General features: G+C 33.0%; 1 protein-coding gene across 1 annotated transcript; it reads left to right on the forward strand.

The window, feature by feature from the left end:
• Positions 1 to 2,745: 2,745 nt before the first annotated feature.
• LOC140964860 (probable WRKY transcription factor 24) lies at positions 2,746 to 5,896 on the forward strand. The gene is made up of 3 exons (XM_073424824.1): positions 2,746 to 3,265; positions 3,637 to 3,864; positions 5,561 to 5,896. Exons 1-3 carry the CDS (start codon positions 2,973 to 2,975, stop codon positions 5,769 to 5,771), a joined length of 732 nt encoding a protein of 243 aa, XP_073280925.1. The 5' UTR covers positions 2,746 to 2,972; the 3' UTR covers positions 5,772 to 5,896.
• The last annotated feature ends 5,932 nt before the right edge of the window (positions 5,897 to 11,828 follow it).

An 11,828-nucleotide genomic window follows, 5' to 3' on the forward strand; every position in this document is an offset into this window, starting at 1 on the left:
ATATATAACATGCAAACGATAAAAAGATGACCATGAGCAGTGGAAAGTTGAATAAAAATAAAATGAATAGTTGATGAATGAGAAAAATGAGCCAGCTAGGATTGCTTCATCAATGGCTAGTGTCATGGAAATCAAATGAATGATGACATGCACAAAATTATGGCCCCCACCAATAATTTTGCAAAATAAAGTTAACCTCCTAGATTAATGTGTGTAATTGAAGAGATCATAACAATATTATTAGGGTTGTTTGGAACTTGGGAAATGGTAGGTACTAGTGGATTAAATAAAGGACTGGAAAGGCAACAAGCTTTTTTCCCTGCCAAAAGTCAAATACACCATTATATATATATATATATATATATTGAGAATATGCAACCAAGATTTATCATCATTACCATTTGATATCAAATTTTTGTTTTGGGACAAAAAGAAAAGAAACCCCAGAAATTGATACAAAAGAAGTCATACATTCACATGCACCTACCCTTTTTGAAAACAAAAAAGGTACCGTATATATACGATGAAATTGCGTGTGTACGTACGTACGCTTCAATTTAATTCATGTTTGGTATTTATGAAGTACTACTTATTCAATAATACGGCATAGATTTAGTTTTACTTTGTGGAACGAATTCATTTCGTTGTACGTACGTAGATGTTATCTATATCAAATGGAAGAATATGATTTGCCTTTTATTGGAAAATTTATATTTTTTTCATGTAGCTCTCCGATTAAAGAAACTAAAATTGAAAACAAAAAAAATTAATAAATTGACGTCAAGNTTTAACAATTTAGTCCCTACACATGACATTCCTTTTGTTTTTTCAATGACACACCATTCTTTATGTTCTTTGACTTTCGGAGGACAAGATATTCCATGCCAGATTAGGTGCAAATTATCTTCGACGCCACCCGGTTTAGTCATTTCAATGAATCAAATTAACCACTTAATTAAAATATAGTACATTTTTAAATAGAAATCTCAGGCGTGCATGGAAATATTTTCCAGCTCTGGAAATGAGACCACACATTATCATATTATTTTTTTTATTTTTCCGAAAAGCATATTTTCATTGATTTCACGATATTTCTTCAAATCCAACATAAACTCGCTTTTTTTTGGGAGGTAAACAAGCATATTCCATTAACACAAAAACAGTGTTCTAACACAAAGGAATCACATCCTTAAACTCAATGTTGTTCCTAAGTAGTAATCGCGTACTCTGGTTGGTACGAGCAAAAACATGAGCAACTTGGCTAGTTATCATTGGACAAAATATAATCTTGTTTAGTGTGTATATATAATTAATTTTTTATTGTTTTCCAAAATTACATTCTTATTATATCATATTAAATTATGTAGAAACGAACACTTACCGATTTATCAAAAGTAATAGTCGGTGAAAATGATGCAATTAAAATCTTTTAAACCGTACAACAACTCAAGCACCAAGTTTTTATTACTCTACCCAGCATTTACAACTATTGCAACTAACAATCTCCCTCCCAATAATTACACTTCTTGTCATCAATGATAATCGAATTGAACACGTGACATTGGCTCTGATATCGATTGTAGAATCAAACGCTTGTCGTGTTGCCAAAAGTTTCTTTAAAACCTTACAGCAGCTCAAACAATACGTTTCGATTTCTTTACACAACAAGGACAATCATTGTACCCAACAAATTCTAATTTAATATTTTTGAAACTTAAGATTTCAATCAGCAAGCTACTAAAAAAATTAAGAACTCAACATATTTCTATATTTTTTTAAAAAAAAAACACACAAACATAAATATTTTCAAAAATATATATTTCAAAAAGCACCATAAATGAAACAAGGACATCCATGTATTACACTTGCACCATTGACTTGATAAAATTAAGTGACAGTCTATGAGGGGAACTGTGTACGATCCAAAATTCTTTCTAGGGCATTATCATATGTTATGTTTTAATTTGGTTAAAAATTCACAAAATATATTTTCTAAATTAATTTTATTGATTGAAGCTACGGTTACATAAATTGCCAAAAAAAAAAAAGACTTTAATGCACTGAAAAATGGTGGTATTATTTTAACTTTTAAAAAGAGAACTGCGAGAGCTAAAGTGTCCGTCCAATATGTTAGTACCCTTGTCAAAAAACTAGCTCCTGGACTGAATTTCGCGTGTACTTTGTATCATTATTTTGCTTCAAATATAAAAACTTCCAAGATCAAAGTAAAATGTGCAGACAATAGTGGAAGATGAAAATGACATGTCCAGTGTATTCTTGGTATTTAGTCCCTTTCCCAACAAATATTCTTTATAATTAATCAATAATATATATTCCTTTTTACCTCATTTTTTCAAGATCTCACACAGCTACCAAGACCACTAAAATCCATGTTATATGTGTGTGTGCGTCACGTTTATCTTTATATATTATACAGATAGAATGTTGTTACCCTGCACACTATACCGTGTGTGTTAGCCGTCTGATTTTTTTAATTTTTTTTTTTGAAAAATTACAGATATATTTATGGGAACATCTCGCGGAAACGTCACATCGATCGTCTCTCATACACTCATCTGGGTCTCAAGAGACCTAAATGTCTCCGTGATATTCGCGGGAACATCCTGTCGAACGTCAAAAAAAAGCGGACGTGGGCTGATGCCCACCGAAGGTGCACACGGTAGTGTGCAGAGTAACTTCATTCGATATATGTGTGTGTGGGGCAAAATGAAACAAAATACGAACTGTATTATACAATCTCATCTTCACTCAACAAATTTGATAGCTAGAAACCCTAACCTTTACACTTTAATGAAGTCCACTGGCGTCTGGCTGTATATATAAGAGAGAAGCGTATATTTCAATTCAGGGCCCTTTTAACACAATTTCTTCAAACCCAAATCCCAAGAAAATTCAAGACACAAAATAACAAATCCTGATCTGAATTTCTTTCAGCAAAATCTCAGGCAAGCATGCTGAACCAAAGTACTGTATTTGAGGAACAAGATCATGTAATAATCTCATCACAACTTTCAGGGTTTTTCCCTGTTAATCCCCACACAAACTTTACCTCAACTCCATTAGAATTCCCCCTAATTAATCATCATCAACCCTTCAAAACCCTCGCAACAAGTCTCAGCACACCTCTTCCTTCACTTGAAGCTGCAGATCAACCTCTACCCATAAAGCGAAAGGATGATGAATTCACAACTAACTTTGCAGGATCACAGTTTCTTTCTTTGCAAAGATCACCAGCAAATTATTGGTAAGCAAAGAAACATATATATGTGTGTGTGTGTGTGTGTGATTTTATCATTAAATGAATATAGCTAGGTGATTATTGTATTTAAAATCAAAAGAGAAAATATGTCTCTTTGATTTTTGACAGAAATGATCATATTGTATTTAAAATCAAAAGAGAAAACATGTCTCTTTGATTTTTGACAGAAATGATCATTCGGCCTTCTGTTTTATAATGAAATATCATCGATCATGATTCTGTGTACGTGTTAATTAGCTAGCTAGTACTACAACAACAATTTTTATATATTCATGGAGTTAATTTAAGTACTTTGAGACTTCTCATTTTATTCATTAATTAATTGATTTTGAGATGATGTATTAATTATATCGCAGGGCATGGGGAGAAGTGAGTGATTGCATGAGCATGAAATTTGTAGGAGATCATGAGCATCAGATCGTCGGGGTATCACCAATCAAGATGAAGAAGATTTACAAGGGAAGGAGAAAGGTAAGAGAGCCAAGATTTTGCTTCAAAACAATGAGTGATATAGATGTGTTGGATGATGGTTATAAGTGGAGAAAATATGGACAGAAAGTGGTCAAGAACACCCAACATCCTAGGTATGTCTAAACCTACTTTCTGTTTCTTCATCCTTAAATTCCTGTTCGGTTTCTTCATGTTTTGAAAATTGGAAAGAAACCCAGAATTTGTTAGTTCCTAACACATATCAAGCAAGTAAAAACAATAAAAGTGAAGATCATTAAAAAAAAAATAGAGATTTATTGTATGTATGTGGAGATTTATGGGTTGTTTTCACTGTCTTATATTTTATCTATTCGACAATACCTCCTTTATCAAGTGTAAAATTATAACATGTTAAAAGGAGACGAATGTCAAATATACAAAGTTTTACCTGAAGATTTATTATAAGTTAAGTATTTCTCATTACCATCGTCATCATTATATTATCGTAACCTTAATTTGCTAGTTTCGATCAAGTTGGAGAGTTTTCTTCTTCGTTGTTCTTATTTTTTTAAACTAAAAACTTGTTTTTTATTCTCTTCCCGCATATCATGTTATGTAAATTTTCTTGTTTGGCGTGAATAGAGTGATTTAATGCATCTTACAAAGATTACCATTATTNTATATGGAAAAGCAAAAGTAAACCATAATTGCTCTTTCAAATTTTGTTGCAACTAACAATTGTAATAATTATACTAGCTAGCATTGAACTCCAATGCATATATAATGCCTGATTTAACTCCTCCAATTCTGCATATATATTTTTAAAATTTTAAAAATCATGGTGAATAAAGACGAAATGATGATCATTTCTCCCCTTCATTATTTCTGTATGAAGATCTACGGAGATACCCTTTCATGATTTTGTTTTTGGACCAAAAGTAAATTGAACTTTTATTGCTAAATTATTAATAATCATCAATTCCCCCCTTAATTCTCAAATCCATGTTCCAAATATTGTTTCAATGTACGAACATGTCCTTGCAATTATTGATTGATTTAATTCATATAATTTATTTAAATTAAAGGGCCATATATAGTAGAATATAAAATCTTGAGGATCGAAGAAATTTTGCAAGAATTATTTCCCTAAATTACGTGAGAGTACTTATTAAACTTAATTTCTTTCATTAAGAGATCCCACTCTCCTACAAAAAAAAAAAGCTACTTCTTTTTTTAAAAAAATATATGTCATGATTCCAGCCAGCCATTGCCAGTTTGCAACCGCACCATCCTTCTATATTGTCATTTCATTTCATGTTTGTTTTCCTTGCTAGGTGAAGACATAATTTGTCCACAATGGCCTACCATGTTATAGAAGATAATCGATTTAATGTACCCCTTGAGTCTCAATTTATATAAATCAATTAACTAGAGTAGATTTAAAAAAATGGGAAAACTTCAGCATCAGTCTTACATATTTTTTACGATTATATGCGATTTTGGTTATTTATATTATCAAACATCAGTCTTGGTCTGCGTCATCTTTGTTATTTTTTGCAATTTTAGTCTTTTTTCCTTTTGACATTGATACGGCACTTATATATGTAGCGCCTACGTGACACCGACATGACACTGATGTGTAAGTGTCACTTCACCATTTTAGATGAAAAAGACTATAATTGCAAAAAATTGAAAAATACATGATTAAAACTGAAATCAGACAATATAAAATCAAAATTGTCGTTTTTCTCAAAATAAGTTGTTTATTATCTTATTTTGATTGTGCATTAATGTTTTGTACTTTTCGAGAAAAAGATCCATGAATAGCCAAATTTCATCAATTATATGCAGGAGTTACTATAGATGTACACAAGATAATTGCCGAGTAAAAAAGCGTGTGGAGCGATTAGCAGACGACCCAAGAATGGTGATAACTACATATGAAGGAAGACACATACATTCTCCATCACATGACAATGACGATGAATCTCAATCTACAATATCTCAACTTGGTCATTTCTTTGCATCCTCCAAGCACTTCACATCATGTGGATTTCCTTGAAATTCTAAGAATAAATAAATGTATGGATTATATTGCAATGTTGTTTGTGTGTAACTTCGTTTCTATGCCCTTATTTTATCGGGCTTGTTGCCGTATAACCAGTCTTTTTATGATATTTACATATCATGTATGAAATTTTATATGTTCCATCTCGCAAATTTTTAAGAATATTGATATTACCCTTAACGATCGTATACAAAATTCACATATAAAAGGGAAAAAAATGCTTAATGTTTATGCAGTTTTGACTTGATTTCTCAATCTAGAACCAACGGTCCCCCCTCTCCATGGGCCTAACCATGGTACTAAAATTTACTAATTTAAATTTACAGTCAGCAAGCAAGATAATAATTCAATATATGGGACGGAAATATAAATCTAAAACAAATTTTTTAAGTCCAAATAAGTATAACCGTGCATTAAAAAATATGTGTTGAAAAACATCGAAATAAATTATTAAATACAAATGTATATAAGAAGACACACACTAATACACTCTACACACACCTCAACTTAAACCTATTTTTTTCTTGAAAATTTGATAGTGTGAGTGTCTGGTGCAAATGCATTGAATTTAGTGAAAAAGCAATATCTAATGTCTAAGAATTCAAACAACGTAGGAACCAAATTTTACTACAAGTTAGAGTGAAAATAGAAAAATGGTGAAAATAAGTCTGAAAATTGAAGAATAAACTCCTATTATTATTATTATGTTTACAAACCACGAGAAATGTAAAAAACATTTAAATGAAAGTTTCTTGAAACTGGACTAAAAAGATAGTTTGAACTAAAACTATTCAACTTTTGAAAAGTATTTGAAAGTTGAGCTTCCTGTGAGTTCTTTCTTTCTCTCTTTTTGTTCAAAGCTTGGGAAGTTTCTCAAACACTTCCTACTACCATCAACTAAACCCGCTCGTTGAATCCGAACCAATTCAATATTTGGAATGATTATTAATGGGCATCTTTTGTCGGCCATCTATATTATTGGGCTTGAGGTCAAATGAATTGGGCCACATTTTAGATCTAGCCCAAATTTATAGCCCAGCATGCATTGGCCTAACTATAAGCATTCTATTCAAACCAATTCTCATTTTTCGTATTACCATGATGCCCAAGGTGGCTTTCACTGAGCTGGATCATCAAATCTAGCAACCGACAGTCTGCTGCCCACAGCAGCCCACACCAGCGCCATACCTGCTGCTACCACACCTAACTGTGTGACCTACAGTCATGTTTTCCAAAATCGTGCGACATCCTTCCACCGCACATGATCGTTATAGCAACCTCGACCCAGAACTCCCTTTACTCGCGTGCACACAACCTCTCGCCGTTGTTCTTTTTATGCCACTGTGAGCCACGTGGCCTCCTTTGTGACCCAGTCGGCGCCGCCTTTTCCCCACTACAATTTGTCACTCGCTTTGTGACCAAACTCCCTGGTAACTCCTTTTTCTATTGTTGTTATGTTACTGGACAATTAACCACTGATTACATTGCTATGGCTTGTGCTCCATTGATTTCATTTGTTTTTTTGAATATTCTTGCAAAACACTACACAATCTATGTACTCCCTGTTATCTATATGATACTCGTTTCTGAAAAACAACAGCAACAATGTTAAGTCGAGGCAAGGAAAAACCTTTTTCCGCAAGACGAAATTGTCCATATCAAAGTGCTATACGTCGCAAGCAATCGTCCCCAAGATACAACGATTTCAAGTCAAAACTTTGCAGCACTACAAAGTCTCGAGCGCAGCTAACAAAATATATTCAGAAGCTTTCAAATGTGAACGAAAATTGTGCAGCAAGATGATATGATTATGAGCAGGAAATTGCAAGAAGAAGTGCAGAGAATTTTTTTCAGCCATTTTCGAAAATTGCTGATATGAACTATTTATAAACGATCACCGGTTGCGTAGAAAATACATGTCTTTCCAGACCGGATGCGAAGAAGAGTTACAATTCTAGTCAAGGAACACATTGTTTGGTGCAAATGTGACCAAGAACAGATGCCAAGATAGTCAAGGGACACGCCTGTTTTCAGAAACAGCACCGCGCAAATTTCCAGAAAGGCTCGCGCATATGCGCGTCCTTATGCGCGCCTTGTTCTGCCCAAATGCGATGATAACAGTAAGGCTCGCGCATGTGCGCGGATTCTGGCGCGCATATGCGCGGCATCTTCTGTGAGTCTCGCGCATGTGCGCGAATTCTGGGCACGCATGTGCGCGGCATCTTCTGTGAATGCACGCTGGTTTCTGTTTCGGTTTCGTGTGTAGGTGCTGTCAACAAAATTATTTTCAAATAAATTTTGTCTAAAAAGAATAATACGATCAAAAGACCACACCACACCTCACCGCACCGCGCCAAGCCGGTCGGGCGGGTGTGTTTAGTTCACCGAAACACAACCTATTAGCGTCTTCCCCTGTCTAAAAACTTCTGGTACCCCTTGGGGCCCAAACCCTTGTCTCAACTTGGAGCTTATTAGGGAGACTTTATTTGGTTATTAACTCAATGTGGGACAAGCCACATTTGAAACATCCCACTTCCCTTTACAACTCCTCACTCTTCCTCTTCTTCTCTTTTTCATTTATCCAACACTCCCTTATTGTTCGACACTCTTCTTGTTGTCCTATCGCCACCACTTCGCTTCCAGCGTATCCCCAAGTTCATCAATCTTGTTCCAGGGAGCCAATATATCGACACAATTAACTTTCATATTTAAACTTCATGTCATTGTCATAGTCATAGTCATAGTCGACCAGTTAAACAACCAGAGGACTCCGGTATACGCGGAGCCAGAAATATGGCTCTTCTCGGATTAGAATTTTAAAATCTAAAATCTTTTAATATTTTAAATTGATCTACTCTGACTACTAATATCGTATTATTCAAAAATTATATAAAATTTACCTATAATTTTTTTAAAAAAACATTGGGCCACCGAAAATTATGTGGCTCCGCCACTGGGTATACCAATTATTGCCCGGATCCAATAGGCGGGCTAAGATATTTCATGGCTTTAATCACGGTTAACTTAGGTCCAGTTGTTTCTTGCTTCAGAAGACGCCGATATTTGTTATTTTTTTTGTTACTCCCTTGTTGTTTACAACATGTAGTCGTTGTATTCTGTAGGAACTCATAGATCTAATGTAAATTTAGGCGACACTTAATAGAAAAGGTAACAATGACCCACCGTACAGTGAGTCATCATTTAACGCTGAGACATCCACGTCCACGGCTGAGCACAGGTCACTATCGCCCTTGAACATACCCAAACCTGTCCATACACATCCAACATTTACCAGGGAGCAAAATATATAGTTTTTCGATTGCAATCCGCAATGCATTGTTTCATTCTTTTAGCTATGTTACTTCTAATCCTGTCCAAGTAAGATACAAGTTTATGACGACTGTGATATGTATTAGACTAGCGTTCATTAGCACTGCCGCATGATTGATGGGAGAAAGACTGTGCTAATGTGAAAGTTATGAAATGTGTAAATTATTGTACATTGTTTATCTATTCTCCTTTTACCTAAATATTTTTATATAAGGATAACTTGATAGTAATGTCGGTGCTCAAGAAATAACAATCTTCATCATCCCTTCAAGCTCGAACATTACTGACAAAGAGCAACAATCTTCTGATGATTAACTAGTACTTGGGGTTACTGCCAAGTTACTCCAAAAGAAATGTGGGGGTGATATGCACATCTTCAGATGATGAAGTAGAGGTTGTGCAATCGCCTGCTAAATGTAAGAATACCAGTAGCCCGGAAGCTCTAGCTGAAGCTTCATAAGGAACAAATCCCTCATATTGTAGTAAAGACCTTATAACATGGGAAACAAGAAGGATCTGCTTGACAAGGTCAACTTTAAGCCTACCCACTGCAACAAGATGAGGACTTTGGATTGCATAAGTAATGCAACCATGACAGTCGTCAAATTTGGGACGTTACACTTTTGGTGTATGGAAGAAAAAGTTTCAGATCGCTTGTCAATATTTCTTGGTCATTGTGCGCGGCAATACACAATTTTATTGGAAAGACAGATGCAAAGGATGAAGATTTTTTGGAGGCTGATTTAAGAGCAAATAATAGGAATGATTATATTGAACAGAGAGGTGCAAACAACACAGTTTCTTATTGTCTAACAATCAGATGAGACCATGCAAAATGTGGAGATGGTGATTTGGAATTTCTTGTAATTAAAATATTTGGTGAATATATATCAAATTTGTTCTCTTCTAGTTTGCATCTTCAGTCTTTTTATTGTAATAGATTGTATATTTTTTCCAATTCAATAACGATTTTTGTTAACTGATTTAGAGGTTTTTCTTTTGCGCAAGTTTAATGGGATTTTCTTTTGAAAATGTTTATTTTATTATAAACATTTATTTTTATTAAAAAAAACATATTTAAGATTTTTTTGATTTTAATTTCCATAATTTTTTTGCATATATTCTACATTTATACAAATTTTGTCATTTTTATTTTATTAATCTTATATAAATTTTCAAACACTCATAATATAACAAAATAAATTAATTTTAATATAAAATATTTAAAATATAATAATATTTATATAAATACATTGTTAACAGTGAGTACCAAATTTAGATAATAAAAAAAAATATAAGCGTTATAGTTATTTTACTAAAAATTAAGGTTAGAAACAATTTTTTTTCTAAACACTCAAATTTTAGCTTGAGTTTGCTTTGGACTTTTATTTATAAACACTTTCTATTTTTGTTTCTTGCTTGTTTTTTTAAATCTCCTTGTTTTTTTTAAATCTCTAAAAAATCAATTCAAAGCTCTTGCAAACAATCATTCAATTGTCCGGACAAAGCCAACAAAAAATTTACTAATTGAACTATTGGGTCTTCCTATAAAGACATGGGCCGTCAACCAGTTCAACAAAATAATACTTCCATAACTTTAATTTTCATTTGGGCCTGGATCCATTAAATGTTAGCAAATGAAAACACAAGCCCACAAATGCAATCTTTGGGTAAAGCTGAGATTCAGAAATCGGGAAGAATTTGTAAATTCACCCTAAAATATATCGTACTAAATTCCAAACTAAAGATAAAACTAACAAGAAATACAGTTATTATATGGAGGGGAAAAACAAAATTAAAAATAAGATACAGACAGTCTATCTATAAATGAGTGTGTGCATATATCTATTCTATTTTATTAAAATTAAGAACATGATAGAAACCGCAAAAGACACCAAAATATGTATAACTATTTTGCCCCTCCATTATGGACAAATTAAAACAAAATTGTTTTATATTAAAATTGTAGTGTAATCCATCATTATTTCTTATAATTACATTTGATTCTCATTTAAATATAAATCAAATGAATTATAAAAATATTGTACAAGCGTACATCGGTATACGAGTATAGATTAAGTCTCATGTGAGAGATCGAACCGGTCCACACATACAGTAAAGAATAATATTTTTAACATAAAAAATAATGTTTTTCATATGCAAGTTGGGTTAGAGATTTGTCTCACAAAATTAATATGTGAGACGTTATGAGTATATATATTCATGGGAAGTTTTGTATTTCTTTAATTCAAGGAGCCAGCCAAGCTTTACTCGGTCCAAGAAATTTTAGCACAGCATCCCCTAATGTGAGAATCCATTCCCAAAATATTACCTGTACTTGTTGCCTTGGGTAAATATACAAATTCTATTTTTAAGAAAATAAAATAAGGAAAATAATAGCACTCTGTATTATTTATTTTTTTGGGTTCCAAGAAATATTTTCTTTGATAAAAGGAATCTGTGAAGTTTTTATTATATTGCTTACTTATGACCAGTCAACAAACAAATAAATAAATTAATTAATTAAAAAAATGAAAGATACCCACTACCCCAGACATGCCAGACAAAATCGAACTGTAATAATTTAACTTTATTATTTAAAATTCAATATATTTTGGAATAATGAATTTTTTTCCCCAAAATATGAAATTAATAATAATAAAAAAAAAACTTGATGAGATGCGTTGATTATTCGAAAGACTAATTTCATGGCATTGCGTG

This window comes from Primulina huaijiensis, chromosome 18 (genome assembly GCF_012295235.1).
Source record: "Primulina huaijiensis isolate GDHJ02 chromosome 18, ASM1229523v2, whole genome shotgun sequence".
Taxonomy (NCBI): domain Eukaryota; kingdom Viridiplantae; phylum Streptophyta; class Magnoliopsida; order Lamiales; family Gesneriaceae; genus Primulina; species Primulina huaijiensis.

Coding starts and splice junctions, on each gene's coding strand:
- LOC140964860 (XM_073424824.1), top strand. CDS start 2,973: ATGCTGAACCAAAGTACTGTATTTGAGGAACAAGATCATGTAATAATC. Junction 3,266..3,636: donor AGATCACCAGCAAATTATTG/GTAAGCAAAGAA, acceptor ATTATATCGCAG/GGCATGGGGAGAAGTGAGTG. Junction 3,865..5,560: donor AAGAACACCCAACATCCTAG/GTATGTCTAAAC, acceptor AATTATATGCAG/GAGTTACTATAGATGTACAC.